The 18,150-nt window shown below is 43.3% G+C and overlaps 1 protein-coding gene across 1 annotated transcript; it reads right to left on the bottom strand.

Annotated features, from left to right (window-relative positions):
- Window positions 1–1,908: 1,908 nt before the first annotated feature.
- LOC103282980 (zinc finger protein 501) lies at window positions 1,909–8,858 on the bottom strand. Its single transcript, XM_062969623.1, has 2 exons — window positions 8,776–8,858; window positions 1,909–6,125 (listed from the first exon to the last, which is right to left on the bottom strand). Exon 2 carries the CDS (start codon window positions 6,060–6,062, stop codon window positions 5,118–5,120), a length of 945 nt encoding a protein of 314 aa, XP_062825693.1. The 5' UTR covers window positions 6,063–6,125; window positions 8,776–8,858; the 3' UTR covers window positions 1,909–5,117.
- Between the last annotated feature and the right edge of the window lie 9,292 nt (window positions 8,859–18,150).

Genomic DNA, 18,150 nt, shown 5'->3' on the forward strand with positions numbered 1-18,150 from the left:
AGCAGCGGTGGCGGCAGCAACGCCGGGGCCCTCTAGCGGGCCCAAGAGGGGAAGGAAGAGCGAAGGCACTACTGAGAGTACCACTCAGAGCACCGTGGAGTTGCCCTCCAACAGGGAGGATCCCTGGGAGTTGTAGTGTGGCAGAGAGCCAGAGAAACTACACATCCCGAGACATTCCACAAGAGTCCATTCTACAATGGAGAAACACCCTCAACTACAATATATGGAAATGAACAAAATCAGGCTGCCAGTATTATTATTATTATTTTAAAAAAAACACACTCTAAAATCAGGACAGCAAATAAAGAACACCACTCAGAAGACAGGGGAATTCTTGATTTGAAACAATCAGGGCCAACTAACACCTCCCAACAAAGGATTCAGGAAGCAGCCAGGCTTTGAAGCTGCAAGGCTATTCAATGCTAATCAAGGTGGCCAACTGCAACATTCACACTTGCCTCAAACAGACAAGAGTTCATTCTCCCACCCTGGACATTATTCCACAGGCTGGGCTGTGGCACAGGCTAGTTAACAAATCACGCTGACCAAGAGGTCATGAGTTCGAGGCCAGCCCGTGCCTGCGTCTGTCTCTGTTCTATGTTATGGCACTGAATGTTTGCCTTATATGTGCAATGTGATCCGCCCCGAGTCCCCTTCAGGGTGAGAAGGGCGGAATAGAAATACAGTAGAGTCTCACTTATCCAACATTCGCTTATCCAAGCTTCTGGATTATCCAACGCATTTTTGTAGTCAATGTTTTCAATACATCATGATATTTTGGTGCTAAATTCGTAAATACAGTAATTACTACGTAGCATTGCTGTGCATTGAACTACCTTTTCTTTCAAATTTGTTGTATAACATGATGTTTTGGTGCTTAATTTGTAAAATCATAACCTAATTTGGTGTTTAATAGGCTTCTCCTTAATCTTTCCTTATTATCCAACATATTCGCTTATCCAACGTTCTGCCGGCCCATTTACGTTGGATAAGCGAGACTCTACTGTACTGTAAATAAATAAATATATAAACCCCACTTGCCTAGTTTCTAACAGACTTCACAAACTCTGAGGATGCCTGCCATAGATGTTGGTGAACCGTCAAGAGAGACTGCTTCTGGAACATGGCCATACAGCCCAGAAAATTCACAGCAATCCAGTGATTCCAACCATGAAAGCCTTCAACACAATATTTTTCTTCTTTCTTCTGCTACCTTCTTTTTCTTCTACTTCTTCCTCCTCCTCTTTGTCTTCTACTTCTCCAATGTCACAATATGATTCCCGGATTCATTTACACTGAAGAAGTGATGGAGTTTGTCACCACTCTGCCAGGGCTCAGTGCTATTCAACCATGAGTTATAGTTTTACAAGGTTTGTAACCTTCTCTGCCAAGACTGCTGGTGTGTCACCAAACTGCAACACCCATGATTCCATAGCACTGAGCTATGCTTATTTCTGCTGCTCCAGAGATAAGGACACAATGGATCAATGGATTCGAACTGCAGGAAGACAGATTCTACCTAAACATTAGGAACAACTTCCTGACAGAAAGAGCTGTTCCTCAATGGAATATGCCGCTTGGGACATGCTGGAGTCTCCTTCTCTGGAGGTTTTAAAGCAGAGGCTAGATGGGCATCTCTCGAGGGTGCTTTGATTGTGTGTTCCTGCCTGGCAGAATGGGATTGTACTGGATGGCCCTTGGGGTCTCTTTCAACTTTAGGATTCTATGATGCAAGAGATTGGCTCCGTTTGGAAGGAGGCCTGGGGAACTGGTCATAAAAATTACATGAAACAACTTTAAAGAAGAAATGCAATATAGCCTAAAGCTAGAAACAGGCATCCTCCGCTTCTCTATTTTTTGGCGCAGGTTTTGTTAAGCACAAGCAAATTAAATATGCAAAGACAGAGGTGAAGGTAATCCAACCATTTATACACTGTCATCACGTTCAATCAAACCAACCAAACCCATTAAAGACAGAGAACACTTAGTGCTTAAAAGGATGAATGGGTCTTAACAGGTGGAAAGAACACAAGTGTTTTTGGTCTTTCTCTATTCAACTGTTTGGTAAGCTCCGATGCTGCAATGTGAAGGAGGCAAAGAAGTCCATTTAGTGATATTCAGTGTATGAGAACCATTTGTAAAAATATATCTTATATAAACAGTAAACACAACATACTTGATTGCTTCCTCTAACTAACATCCTTAGTTTTTTGTTTTGTTTTTGGTTTTTTTTTACAGGTAGATCCAAACCCAGTTCATTTGGAGAGCTGTCCCCAATACTATTTTTGCTTTCATTGAAATATGGGACTAAGGTTCATCTTGGACTGATCCAGTTCTGTCCTCCTGCTTCATCCCATTGAAAAACTGGAGCGAAAGATCCACACAATTGTTTCAAAGTTTGGAAATAATAAGCATTACTCAATAGTTTTCAACTTATTGAGGAAACATTCTACAATGCGGTGGGACCATCATCATTGTGTAAGGTAAAGAAAAGTCTTCCGCTGGCATTAAGTCTAGTTGTGTCTGACTTTGGGGGTTGGTGCTCATCTCCATTTCTAAGCTGAAGAGCCAGCGTTGTCCATAGACATCTCCAAGGTCATGTGGCCAGCATGACTGCATGGAGCGCTGTTGCCTTCCCGCCAGAACGATACCTATTGATCTACTCACATTTGCATGTTTTCGAACCACTAGGTTGGCAGGAGCTGGGGCTAACAGTGGGCGCTCATTCCACTCCCGGGATTTGAACCTGGCACCTTTCGGTCCGCAAGTTCAGCAGCTCAGCGCTTTAACACACTGTGCCACCAGGGGCCCTATCATCATTGTGTAGCTTTGTAAATAAGGCATTCCTAATTTCTCCTCCAAGAATCAGGAAATATTTGAGATTAGAAGAGTATTCAATAAAGAAGCTCATCATGGAGATTTAGCAAGTGATTCACCATCAGAGCAACCTCAGTAGGAAGACAATCATCTCTGAACAGAGACCAAAGACTGATCTGTGTTTAGCTGAATTGTCTTTCTTGGATTTGACCATTTCAGACTCTGGGCAGGAGGCCACACTTCTGAATACAGGCATACCCCCAATGGTGCAGCGTGTTAAAGCGCTGAGTTGCTGAACTTTCAGACCAAAAGGTCACACATTTGAATCCGGGGAGCTGTGTGTCCGCTGTTAGCCTCAGCTTCTACCAACCTAGCAGTTCGAAAACATGCATATGTGAGTGGATCAATAGGTACTGCTCCGGTGGGAAGATAACAGCGCTCCATGCAGTCATGCCGACCACATGACCTTCGAGGTGTCTACAGACAATGCCGACTCTTCTGCTTAGAAATGGAGATGAGCACCAACCCCCAGAGTTGGAAATGACTGGACTTCATGTCAGGGGAAAACCTTTACATTTAATACCTCAGTTAACAAAGAAACAATTTTCAAGACTGTCTTTTTTGCATTCAGCAAGCCTCACTTTCTCTCCTCATCCTCTGTTTACTTGGACACTTTTTAGCAGCATATGCATTGGGAGAAAAGTATAGGAGGATTGGAAAAACACAAGTTTCAGGCCCTTCCACACAGCTGTTTAAAATCCACATTGAATCGGGATATATGGCAGTATTGACTCAGATAATCCAGTTCAAAGCAGATATTGTGGATTATCTGCCTTGATATTCTGTATGGAAGGGCCCTAAGTGTCAGGTTGCAGCTGTGTATTTGCAGTAAATAATGGGATAAAATTTGGCCTGGGAAAAGGGGAGATTCGATTCTCACTGAGCTTCCTGTAGCTGTGTGTGCCAGCCTACAACAGAAAAGGCAAACAGCAGTTGTTTCCAAAATCCCTGAGCAAGAGAGAACAATGTAACAGAGAGGAAAGGGAGTACAGAACTGCCTGCCTCATCAGTTACCCCCACCCTGGGGTAACTGTTTTTCTTTTGGTGGCTAAATACACATCATGCATTTTAAACAGAACGTGGTGAAAAATGAAAACAACTTTGAATGTATTTTGCAATGAGCTCTCAAGTGGTCTCTAGAAAGTTCAACATGCTTTTGTTTACTGATGCAAGCTTTATCTGATTTGAAGTTTCATTTCACAAGTGCACACTGATAATTTTTCAATAAAAAAATTACTGAAAGATGTGGATTGCTCCGCTTTTTCAACTGTAAAAAACAATTCCCGTTCCTTCCATGTTATTTCTGCCTCTACTACCAAATTTTCTCTTAAACGTAGTAATGCACAGAAACATGTCTACTTTGTTAACTGAGGTATAGATTCTATTAGGGCCCTTCCACACAGCCATATAACCCAGAAGAATATCAAGGTAGAATCATCCACAATATCTGCTACGAACTGGGTTATCTGAGTCCACACTGCCATATATCCCAGTTCAAAGCAAATAATGTGAGATTTTATTCAGCTGTGGGGAAGGAGCCCTAGTCTAAGAAGCAAATATCTTCTTATATGTAGACAACTAGCACCCAGGAGAAAGGCTCTAGCTGATGTTGCCATCCTGATGTACATTTGATTTCTGCTAACCTTGGCACACAGACCCAACATGGCGAACTGTGAATACTGGTAGGGTTTGGGGTGATTACCCTGGGAATCTGGGAGTTGTAGTTCACCCTTATCCAAAAAGCACTGAACCCAGCCAACGATGGATCTGGACCAAACTTCCGTGATATTACCCAACATCCCCAAACAAACAATGCCTTCTTCTAATAACCCAGGCACCGGCGGGTCCCCAAGCTAGTATAAAATATACAAAACTTGTTGTTTTGTGGCTAGTTGTGTGCCTCTGACCTATGGCATCTCTACAAGATTTTCTTGGCAAGATCTATTCAGACCAGGTTTGCCATTGCCTCCTACTGAGGCTGAGACAGAGTGAGTTGCCTGAGATCACCCAGTGCCTATCTATGGCTGAGTGGGGATTCAAAACCTGGTCTCCAGAGTCACAGCTCAATATTCAAACTTGCTGAATAGGTATTTGGAAGTCTGGCAACCACATGGGCCATGACAGTGACATCCTATCCCACCCCATCCTCAAGCTTCTGCTGTAACTTTTCCAAGTAGAAAACATGCTTCTGGAGAAAATATTCACCAAAGTGCATAACCTTTCTTTTCTCGAGTACTGTGCTAGCTCAGCAAAGCTGGGTAAGACAACAAGGGGTACTCCCCTTTGTGGATCTTTTCATGCCTCTTGTGATGCGAGCTGTGACTAAAGCTCTTGCCACAAAATCTACAGGCGTAGGGTTTCTCCCCGGTGTGGATCCGCCGGTGCTGAACCAAGGTGGATTTGTCCGTGAACCGCTTCCCACACTCGGAGCACACGTACGGCTTCTCCCCGGTGTGGATCCTCTGGTGCCGGAAAAGGTTGGAGCTGACGCTGAAGCACTTTTCGCAAACGCTGCACTGGTACGGCTTCTCCCCGGTGTGAATGCGCATGTGTTTGACCAGATCCGCGTTCTGGCTGAAGCTCTGCCAGCATTCAGTGCAAGTGTTCAACACCTCTGCTTTCCGTTTGGGTTTGGGCTTCCCAACAGAGCTGGCACAGCCGCCATCGGTTGGCGTGACTTTGCCGAGCTTCTTGCCCAGCGGTTGCCGCAGGTGGTGCTTCTTGTGGGAACTGCGGCTGAAGCATTTGCCGCAGTCGATGCACTTGAAAGGCTTCTCGCCTGTGTGGGTCCGCCGGTGCTGTGTCAAGTTGGATTTGTCGTTGAACCTTTTGCCGCACTCGTTGCACTTGTACGGCTTCTCCCCGGTGTGGATTCTCTGGTGTCTATTCAAGCTGGAACTGACACCAAAGCTTTTCCCACAATCCGGACAGGTGTACGGCTTTTCCTCGGAGTGCGTTCGCCGGTGGTTGACCAAGCTGGAGCTCTGGCTGAAGGTCTTCCCGCATTCAATGCAGATGTTGGGCTTCTCTTCTGCCTGGGTTCCCTGACAGACCACAAAGTCTTTGCGCTTTCGGATGCCTCTAACAGGTTTTGTGGATCTTGTCCGCGGCATCCTGTCTTCTCCTATTTTACCCTTGCAGCTACTCTCAGGAGGTTGGCCACACTCAGGATGCGTGGTTAGCATTTCACTTTGGTTTTCAAACTCTGAAAACTGTATTCTGCCATGGTTCAGTTTTGTCTTCTTTACCTGAGAAAGGATAATTTTGCATATTCAGAAACAGAAAAGTCACTTGCTTTTAATACATGACCTTGGAGGTGTCTACGGACAACGCTGGCTCTTCGGCTTAGAAATGGAGATGAGCACCAACCCCCAGAGTCGGTCACGACTCGACTTAACGTCAGGGGAAAACCTTTACCTACTTTAACCCAGAACAGTTTGATACTAAGCATCTTCCGCGGCTCTGGAATTCCCTCCCCAAGGAAGCTCGTTTGGCCCACTCATTGTTGGCCCTCTGCGCCCAAGTGAAAACTTTATTATGGAAGCAGGCATTCCCCGATGACATATGATAGCAGCCATCTCATCCAGAGAAGACTCATATGGACGAGACTTGGATCTCTAAATCATTCTGTTTAATGTTAATGTTTTCACCTGTTAGGATAGCCTCAGTGGCCGGAGGTGTAGGGTTCTTAATTGACAATGTTGTTGTGATTATTTTTATGATTATTTATGTAACTTGTGTTTTATTCAATGTTGGGATTTATTGTTTATGTGTTGGGTGGGTGGAATGATTAGTTGGATGGGATGACTTTCTTTGTATTATGTAGTTGTCTCTTTTGCTTTTTGTATGCCGCTTTGAGTCCCATGCGTGGGAGAAAAGCAGGATAAAAGTAAATAAATAATAACAACAACAACAATAATAATCTTAAAAACAAAAGAGAAATATCTCTTACATGTACCCCAAACAGTATGGGAGTTTGATAAAAACAAAACAGCAGGCATAATAATAATAATAATAATAATAATAATAATAATAATAATAATAATAATAATAATACTTTATTCTTATATCCCGCCCCATCTCCCCAAGGGGACTCGGGGCGGCTTACAAAGGGACCATGCCCAAACAGTATAAAAATACAACAGTAAAAACAAATCCAAACACAGCAATAAATACATCAAGAAAGAGCATACAACAACAATTTAAAAACAATTAAAACGTGTTCAATGCCCAGGAGCGGTATAATTGGTACTTCAATCTTCAGACAAAGGGCAAGGAATAAAGTTAACAAGGTGCAATGCATTATAACTTCTAGTGGAATGGTATGTGTTGGAATAAATAGCGGAAGGGGCTCACTGTGATGTTCTTAATTAAAAATGGTTTGAAAAAAACAGGTTTTCAGATCTTTCCTGAAGGAGATCAGCATAGGTAAACTTTGGCCTTCCAGGTGTTTTGCACTTCATTTCCCACAATTTCTAACAGCCAGTTTTCTGTTATTGTGAGAGCTGAAGTCCAAACACCTGGAGGGCCGAAGTTTGCCCATGCCTGAAGTACAACATATAGAAAGAATCACCATATGAGTCACTATAAATCAGAATTCACTTGAGGGCACATAAACAATAACAACTAGGACTCCTTTCTACCTCAAAAGTATCTGAGAAGTCAAGAAAGACAACAGCTGTCGAAAGTTTTTGACTTTCAGTAATGAGTACAGTGCAATAATAGACTTGGAATTATGTATAATTTGACGACAGTCAGCCTCAGACTATGATTTTCAGATGATATGATTTTAATATTGAATGTAATGGTTGTAAATGTTTAATATGTATTATTTTTAAATTTAATTTTAAATTTAAGTCACTGTCTGTATTTTAAGGCATCTAATAGTTGCCATATGTAAGCCACCTTGAGTCCGCTTCGGGGTAGAGAAAGCAGGGTAGAAATAAGGTAAATAAATAATAATAAATACATAAGATGATCTGCTTCGAACTGGACTATATGAATCTAGTAGGTAAAGGTTTTCCTTGACGTTACGTCCAGTCGTTTCCGACTCTGAGGGTTGGTGCTCATCTCCATTTCTAAGCCGAAGAGCCGGCATTGTCCATAGACACCTCCAAGGTCATGTGGCCGGCATGACTGCATGGAGCGCAGTTACCTTCCTGTCAGAGCAGTACCTATTGATCTACTCACATTTGCATGTTTTCGAACTGCTAGGTGGCCCGGGCTGTGGTGTAGGCTGTTGAGCAACCAGCTGCAACAAATCACTCTGACCAAGAGGTCATGAGTTCGAGACCAGCTCGGAGCCCCGCGTTTGTCTTGTCTTTGTTCTATGTTAAGGCATTGAATGTTTGCCTTATATGTGTAATGTGATCCGCCCTGAGTCCCCTTCGGGGTGAGAAGGGCGGAATATAAATACTGTAAATAAATAAATAAAATAAATAGGTTGGCAGGAGCTGGGGCTAACAGCGGGCGCTCATTCCACTCCCGGGATTTGAACCTGGGACCTTTTGGTCCGCAAGTTCAGCAGCTCAGCGCTTTAACTCACTGTGCCACCAGGGGCCCTGTGCTACACTGCCATATAATTCTGAATAAGGCATTCAGAATCTGGATGTGTAGATGGGGCCTCAGCTGAGGATGTTTCTAATTTGAATGCTGTTTGACCCCACGTCCAACTCAATGCTATGGAATCGTGGGAGTTGTAGTTTTACAAGGTCTTTGGCCTTCTCTCTGCCACCAAACTCCCGCTCCCATGATTTAATAGCACTGAGCCATGGCAGTTCAAGCGGGATCAAAGTGCGTTAACCCTGCAGTGTAGGTGCCCCCCTCTCCTTGGCAGCAAAGGAAAAAAAGGGGACCGAGGGGAGCTCAAAGGGCATCCCTCCAAGTGCTTGCTCCTACCCTGGCTGTGTGTTGCTCCTCCGGATGAGGGATAAAGGGACGGTCCCTCCCGGCCTCAATGGAGGAGAAGGAAGGCTGCTCCTGCTGCTTGCTTTAGGCGCAGAGCCCGAGACGAGGAAGGCCGGCCCTCCGCTTGGCCAACGAGAGGAGCTGGCTGCCAGGATGAACGGGCTCCCCCTAGCGGCCGCCGCTCCAACTGCCAGGGCTGAAAGTCCTCCAATAAGGCTGCATCCCCTGTTAGACCTCAGATGCTGATGACAACGTAGTCTGTGCGCATTCAGAAGAAGACCTACACGTCACTCTAAACACCTTCGCAGAAGCATAGGAGAAGCTCGGCCTCTCAGTGAACATCGAGAAAACCAAAGTGCTCTTCCCCACTTCCAATGCAGATTTCCCCTCTCCAATGGCTGACGGGGGCAGGATGGTCCAGGGGACTAAGAAAAGGTTTTGTGAATCAGCCAACTGGTCCCTATTTCGATAATAAACAAAGCAGTTTTGTCTGCATCTATGGCAGGCATCCTCAGAGGTTGTGAAGTATGTGAGGTATACCTCACAACCTCTGAGGATGCTTGCCATAGATGCAGGTGAAATGTCAGGAGATAATGCTTCTGGAACATGGCCATACAGCGGCTTGAATCATCTTTATAAATGGCTGTAGATTATTCCAGAAAGATAAATGATGGATATATGTTTTCTGTAATGTATCTATATGCCAATTGCTTGGAAGAGGAATGTGGCAGTTGTGCTTGTGGCCTCACCATAGATCACTGGCTGGACACTGTGTGACCAGAATGCTGGACTTTTGGGAAATGGCATTCATAACCATTTGGAGATCATAACCTTTTGGAAAAGTTTGATCTTTCAGAGAAGAACCAAAAACCCATTTGAGAATAATCTTCTCATATGGTATACAATCTAATGTAATATGCAAGGCAATGTCTTCAGTTGTTAGACTGAATCTATTGTCTCTGATCTGTTAGGAAAACAGATAATATGCCAATGCACAAAATAGCAGAGTTTCAGAAGTGTTTTTAGTGCCCAAAATATAGCTACCCTCCCATAAAACGACTAGTTTTATATCATGCACTCAAGAGACAAAAATGAAGTAGAGTTTTGTAAAATAACATATCTGGTTTACTCACAACTTCATGTGTTCAGCATAACACAGGTACATAGCTTATCAGTCAGACATCAGTATCAGATATGTTTGAGATAATTTCTGTGCAGATGGCACAGGGCGTCTTTCTTACAACAACAGGCAATGTTTGTTCTAAGGAGTCCAAAGTCTAAGAAGAAACTAAAATGGAGTCTGCGGTCTGAGCAGTCTCAGATCAGATCATGTGGTCTGCAGCCCATCCCATAACTTTTCAGGAAACATAGAGCAAAAGAAGCTGCATACCAAAACATACATACAAAACAGTAAGCAAACTAGAGGAGGCTTGAAGAAGGTTGTAATTTCCAACATGGTCTATATAAGCCTTTGTATGTAGTCTTAAGACTGATGCATGAAGCAAATTAAAGAAAAATCATGGACTTTGGGTTCATATGATTACCCCCAAACATCACATACCTGCTGTTCTAAGAAAAAGCCTGTGTTCCAGCTCGGGGAACACAGGGGGAAACTCTGTGAGAATGTGTGTATGCATACATGTATGTTTAAGGCACTCAAGGCACTCAGATTATAACTGTGTACCTGATTCACCACTCCTCTTTCACCTACCTGCTATTTCTTAGACATAATCCCCATGTTTCTTCCCCTCCCTAGCGATGATTTTCAAAACTACAATTAGGCTCTCTGGCTATTATATACAACATAGTAATTTAACTCCAAACGGCAGTCTTGAAAGGAGAGCACATGTAAGGCAACAGCTTACTAATTATTACTTTCCTGAATAAGTTGGGAGACAAAATAATTGCCAATTAGTTTCCTCTCAAGCTTGGTATTTTGTCGGATGACTTGTTCTTCCGATTGGTATCATTTTTTTCTGTAGAAACTGGCCAGCTTTTCATCACTTCTATTCCAATGTTTTCCCTTTCTTTCTCCTCCTTTTTATACTCTGATCCTTCTACTTCCAATGCTATCTACACTGCCATTATAATGCAAATTGAACTGTATTACGTGATCGGTGCAGACTCATATAAACAGTTTAATTGCATTGGACTGGGTTCTATGACCCTATAATGCAGTTCAATCTTCATTATAATTGCACTCTAGATGTGGCCTTAGACCTTGTATATATGACTTGGGGTGAACATACACTGTAGAATAAACGAGGCTCTGGAGCAATACCTAAATTTTGATTGGGCTTGATCTGGCCCATTCCAGTCAATGGACACACCACAAGTAGCTCCCTAGTGACATTTCTGATGGCAATCACAAGGTGCTCAGCCAAGTGAGCAAGACATGTGACATTGCCAGAAGCCTGTTGTGGCTGGCGGTGCTGCAATGATGTTGGCGGCAGTCACAATGCAGCCTCGGCCCAGCCAGTTGTCTGGCCACCAGAAGTGCCCCAAGGATGTGATGTCTCAATTTCTGATCTGAAGAGCCAGCATTGTCCATAGAGACCTCCAAGGTCATGTGACCAGCATAACTGCATGGAGCACCGTTACCTTCCCACCTGAGCAGTACTTATTGTTCTACTCACATTTGCATGTTTTTGAACTGCTAGGTTGGCAGAAGCTGGGGCTAACAGCATGAGCTCCCCCTGCTCCCTCGATTTGAACCACCGACCTTTCAGTTGGCAAGTTCAGCAGCTCAGCGGTTTAACTCACTATGCCACTGGGAGCTCCTTGTGAAACTATATCCCAATAAAAAAGTATCCTTTTAACCTATGCTTGCCTCTCTATATCCTCCTTGACTCACTTTTTCCTTTCTCTTCACTGCCGCGGTCGGCTTCTGCTTTGCCTTTACTGACCCCATCATCCCTGAACTAGGGCTTCTTGGTCCCATCATCCCTGGCTGAGGTTCCCTGCCTAAACAAGCTCTCCTTTTTCCCATTTTCCTTCCCTATGAAGCCACTTGCTTGCGCCCCCAACCCATGGGTCAACCCCAAACCCCAAAGTCCCAGGCAATTGCTGCCCTGGGGATCCACTGGTCAGATGGATGGCCATCTGTCGGGGGTGCTTTGAATGCGATTTCCTGCTTCTTAGCAGGGGGTTGGACTAGATGGCCCATGTGGTCTCTTCCAACTCTACTATTCTATGATTCTATGATTCTATGAGTAGATACCGGGACCCGTGTGTGTGTGTGTGTGTGTGTGTGTGTGTGTGTGTGTTTAGTATTTTTGTGTTTTACAATTTTATATATAATTTTTGGAGTATAGGGTAAATATATTTTTGTCATTTTTCTATTTTTGCCAAGAATATTTGCAGCTGGCCAGACAACTGAAACTCGAACAAATCACTCTTCAGACCTGATGCCACCTACATATCTAGCAACAGTACTGGGTCAAGGAGGCGTTCCAAACAATACACCTACTATATCAGAAAGATATCCCCCACAAATCCCGGTGACATTGCACACCTACTCTCAAGGCAGGTAACAATACTTTCACCTTTTAAGGATTACATTTCAGCCTGCTTTCTGCAATCTAATCCCTCATAGTTAGCAAACAGTGACCACGTTTTCGTGTCGCCTCCCAAGGATCAGATGAAAATGAGAGATAGAACTGAGAATTACTCCGATACCAATTATACCACAACTCAAATCTCCAGATGACCTCAACATTGAATTTATGTAGAAGTTGAACAACATGGAGGGTAAGGTGGAGCCTGAGAAACAAGGTCCTATTTACTTCCATAATATTTGGTGGTGATGACTTATTGTGTGAGATCATCTCCTTTCCTGACTGGGCCAAGAACCAGCAGGAGTCAAGATAACTTCAAATACTTAGAATCATAGAATCATAGAGTTAGAAGAGACCTTGTATGCCATCCAGTCCAACCCCCTTCCAAGAAGCAGGAAAATCACATTTAAAGTACCCCCGACAGATGACCATCCAGCCTCTGCTTAAAAGCCTCCAAAGAAGGAGCCTCCACCACACTCCGGGGCAGAGAGTTCCACTGCTGAACAGCTCTCACAGTGAGGAAGTTCTTCCTAATGTTCAGGTGGAATCTCCTTTCCTGTAGTTTGAAGCCATTGTTCCATGTCCTAGTCTCCAGGGCAGCAGAAAACAAGCTTGCTCCCTCCTTCCTATGACTTCACTCAAGAATAAATTGCAATCAAGCAACCTAGATTTTACATATCAACAAATATACATATAAACAAACACACTAAGACAGGCACATTTTGGGGCTAATCTCCTGCCTATGCAGTCCACTTGTGATATATGATTTCTAAAGCACACAAAGAAAGCCATTTGTCTGTTTGCACTAGATGTAATTTCTTAACACTTTTCAAACTTGGCCCTGTATGGATTGCATTGCTATAGTCCAAGGGATAAATAAGGCATGGATCAGCCATCACGAGGAAGGACCAGAGCTAGGGCATCCATCAAATATGACAAACCATAGGCCTGGCGGTTCTTCAACTGTTCTGACTATAATTGGGAGTAGATCCTGGCTGACTCTGATGTCCTGCTTCAATAACACCCAGCTGCCTCTATGCAGTCATGCCACAATTAAACAAGTAAAAGGTTTTTAAAAACATTTTACTACACTTCACTTAAACTGCAGAGTTGCTTTGAAAAACATAAAAACTTACAGGAGGGATGAAGGGGCGGGCACGGGAATTTCAAATGTAAAAAGTGTATAAAAGTCCATGTTTTGCTGTGTTATGTATCTCAGCCTATTTTGGCAAATTATCACGGGCTGACATCACTTTCAGCTTCAACTTGGTGAGATCTATTCTGAAATTATTGGCTTCTTTTTCTCACCAGGCTTAACCCACAGCTGCTTGGATCTCACTATCCACTGCTGCTCTAAATTGCTCGATAACACCAATACATACAAGGTGGCACAATAAAGTAAATGGAGTAGGATGTGAATACACATTGCTTCTATGGATTGCCTTGCCACATGTGCATTGCATTTTCACAATTAGCCATGTGTGTTGATCCCCATTCATCATATGGGTGTGTAATGTAAGTTCGCCAATTGATATTTACGCTATGCTGAAGTGATACAGAAACTCAATCTCTGTATCAGAATAGTCTCGCACTATTGCCAAATTTTGTTTTACAGAGCACCTGCAATATAACTGTTGTGGTTGAGGCAGCAGTTTTCTCTTTCTGTCAGTTTTTCAGCTTTTAACTTTCCAGCTATTTCAAGATGCCCTTTAATGCTAATCTTGGAGCACTATATGACCCATGTATGGATACGTGGTTGTATTATATTGAAACTATAGTGTGTCCTGGATTTTTGCTGGGATTTGGTTCCAAGCCTCATTATATACAGTGGTGTATGCAAAATGGCAAAAATCAAGGTTTGCATTATGGGTTTTGGGGGAGTGAGTAGAATATGTTACCATCCTGCTGGGAGGCTTCTTTCATGTCCCTGCAAGCTAGAGCTCACAGATGGGTGCTCTCCCCATCTTACGGATTTGAACTGGCAACCTTCAGGTCAGCAACCCAACCTTCAGGTCAACAGTCCAGCCGGCACAAGGATTTAACCCATTGCACCACCCTGGCTCCTGGAGGACTGACTGTTATTATTATTATTATTATTATTATTATTATTATTATTATTGTTATTATTATTATTGTATGACACAGCAAACAAGATAGATATGCTGGATTTGGTATCACAAAATCACAAGTTGAACACTTCCCAAGTGTCTAGGACTGTGTGATGTATTTTCGGATGATGCGCGCAGATCCCAGTAGGGTGGCCTTTTGCAGTTGGCAGATCGTAATTTTGTCAATGTCTATTGTTTCCAAATGCCGGCTGAGATCTTTTGGCACGGCACCCAATGTGCCGATCACCACCGGGACCACCTGTATGTTGTCGACCGCGTTTTAGGGGATCGGGCCCTTAAGGAGAGAGCCGATCCGGTCCTGAGAGAACGGACCTTGGCGGAGCCAATAGGAAAATATGAGCCGCAATACAACCTGAAGCCGAAATGAAGAAGGTCCGCCAAAGTTGAAGGAAAATCCGCCAAAGAGTCTTTATTGAGCGATTCAGCTGAAAAGGACTCTAGTAGTGATCATTCAGTCTACTAGGGTACCATATAATCAAAATAAAGCCATATTTATACAAAGTTTCAGTCTGACAGCCCTTTGAATTTCCCGCCCCGCTCCCCCGCCCATCTGACCGCTGATAGGCTAGAAGGTTGAACGAGGCGGGCTTTCGTTTCCCGCCTTGCTCTGTTGGCCCAATAGGGAGCTGCTTTTTGTCCCCACTCGAGCCAATCAGGGAGGAGAAGGCGGGAGTTATTGGAACAATGAAGTGACTGAGCAGGAAAGATCGGATTAATTCCTGCCCGGCCGATTTCTAAAGGGATTAATGACAGCAATCAAGGGTTCCTGTCACGTATACAGATTTTAGATATGCCTTGGGGTGGTGATAGGCCATAATTGACAGGCTCTGCAGGGCGCCTTCCTGAGGTGTCCTGGATTTTCTTTTGGAGGAGATATGACAATGTTTGCCTTGGGGGTGAATCACCTTTAGGTCAATACTCCGAATTCGGCGACTCAAACCCTATATTGTCCATGCAATCTGAATTTGATTGGGTTAAGCGGTGGCGGATTATCCTTTTGTTTTTGGGAAGGGAAGCCTGGGTCATAGGATCTGGGGTTCAGGTTGAGTTCAAAATATTTCCTATTTGATTTCATGATTTGACAATTATATGAAATAAGATGAAAAATAAAATAAAGTTGGAATATAAACCCTGCTGGGAAAAATACATATTTTCCGGGGATCCCAAAGAGTACAAATACATATAGGCAGATAGATAGATTTCAAGGAAATAAGGGAGAATCCATAAAGGTGGGTTACATTGCATAAAGGGGAATCATGAATGATATAAACAATTGAAAACATTTGATAAGAACGAAGTTCACAACATCTGGGGAACCCAATATGGAAATTCATAAAAGTTTTAGCAGCATGATTTCACAATTCATGAAGTTAGCCCAACGATTAGAAATTCATACAACAGTGATTCATGAGGGTGTCCAGGTACATAGAATATGAAAATTCACGGATACATTGGGAAAAGAGTTCATCTGTGGTGGAAGGAATTCATAGAAATAGCATGGGGAAGAGGTACATGTGGGTTGCAGTCTTTGGAAATATAGGATTTCATAAGTTCAGGGGTAGGTCTGGGAAGAGTGTCCCTCTCATTCATAAAATTATGAAGGTGTGAATGAAACGTGGAGGGCGCCCGTCCAGGCACCCTCCTGGCAGCTGTAGAGAGGGTGAAGGTCCTTGGAGAACTATGTCTCCCCAGCGGGAGAGCGATCCCCCATCCACAGTTCGCAGAAAGGGACCAGTGATCTCTGAAAAACCATCCTGCGGGTCGCGGGGAGAGGAAAGTCCGGGATAAGGCTGGAAGAGAGCAGTCCGGCTTGAAAAGAGCAGTCGGTTCCGTTTGACAGTCAGCTGATGAGGTGCCGAGAACTGGACTGATTTTGGTTCCGCTGGTGGTCCTTGGGTCAGGAGCCTTAGGAAGGGTTAGGACTAAAAGAGGAGTGTGCTAGGGGTAATTTTGATAAAGATATGAGCCAATTTGTATCGCCTGCCGTATTAATCTATGGCGGAGGAGCCTCAGCCAGAGTTAAAAGGACGGACGTGTTAGATGGAGAGAGAGAGAGATTGCGTGCAAAAGAAGGAGTCAGGGAAAGACACAAAATAACCAGGTAGAGAGTGTTACTGTTAAAAATGAATGCTACTTTTATTGGGGGGATTTGTTACATAGTTCAGGGAAGGGGAAAGTGAAGAAAAAAAGATCTTTTAACAATAGTCTGCTGCGGTCCCGCTCCGTTCCTTAGGTGATGGATCTGCGGAACTCTCCGCTGCGGGTTCAAATCAATTTGAAAGCCGGCGCCTCGGTCATCATGTACTGGTTTCTGCCGGAGTCTTTGAAGTTCAATCTTGAGGTCCTGATAGTGGCTGAGTTTTTCCTGTTATTAATAATAATAATAATAATAATAATAATAATAATAATACCCTGCTTTATCTCCCCAAAGAGATAAAACATTACTATACAATTTGAAATATACAAATATGCAACAATTAAAATAGAATTAAACATAAACAATGCTAAAAAATTCAGTTAAAATCCATCAAAATATATTTAAAGTTAAAAACCACAGCACTGCACAAAGATGTCTTTGACCAAGAGTTATTTATCATAATAATTGAGAAGACAGAACAGTCTTTAGTTTAAAAAACTACAAACAACATAATCAAACAAGTTCCTCTGTTGTTTGTAGAGTCATACAGCCTCAGGGTTGTTTTAACCTGAGACAAGGTTATGCAGATGCAGACTGCTCCTTTTGGCTTCTGCCCAAAGCTGAAAGTTTCTATCTGTTCCTCCTACAAGGTATTCTCACTCACCCTGAGCTTACCTTTTGCAAAGGCAGTACGCAACCATAACTGTGTTTGTCACAGTAGTGTTGCAATAGACTTATTAGGCCAACCCAAAAGCACAACAGTATCCATATAAGCTTTTGAAAACACAGGTTTCATCACTACAGATGTTTTTGTTATTGTTTAAAAATAAGGGTGAAGGCGAAATGGTTACCATTAGAGTAACATGAACTGCATTCTTCACTGAATTAGCCTGTCTCACATAAAAAGGAAAGTTTGGAGAGACATGAAGAATTCCAGCAGCACTTCTAGGACTGAAGCCTCAGCTACACTACAATATAAGCAAGACGAAGTGACATTGTCATAAATACTGAGGCAATTCCTGAGGGCAATGCCCAAGAAAAATGGGGAATGAATGCTGAAGAAAATCAGTTTCCTGGGGATTCTGAGGAATTTCTTCTGAGATGACTTATTTGGTACATGAGCAGTGATGAAGACAGAAATATTAATAGTTTGGAACTGGAACACCTTCCAATTCAGCCATTTCCGAATGTTATGAATCACAATAAGAATTAGTTATACTCTACTTTGCACCTCCCTCAATTGCACCCAGTGGCACAGTGGGTTAAAGCCCTTGTGCCTACAGGATTGCTGACCTGAAGGTTGCCGGTATGAATCTAACCCAGGGAGAGCATGGATGAGCTCCCTCTGTCAGCTCCAGCTCCATGTGGGAACATGAGAGAAGCCTCGCATAAGAATGGTAAAACATCAAACATCCTGGCATCCCCTGGGCAACATCTTTGCAGATGGCCAGTTCTCTCACACCAGAAGTGACTTGTAGTTTCTCAAGTTGTTGCTGACATGGAAAAAAACCTCCCTCAACTGTGCTGCAATTCCACTGATGCA

This window comes from Anolis carolinensis, chromosome 2 (genome assembly GCF_035594765.1).
Source record: "Anolis carolinensis isolate JA03-04 chromosome 2, rAnoCar3.1.pri, whole genome shotgun sequence".
Lineage (NCBI taxonomy): Eukaryota > Metazoa > Chordata > Lepidosauria > Squamata > Dactyloidae > Anolis > Anolis carolinensis.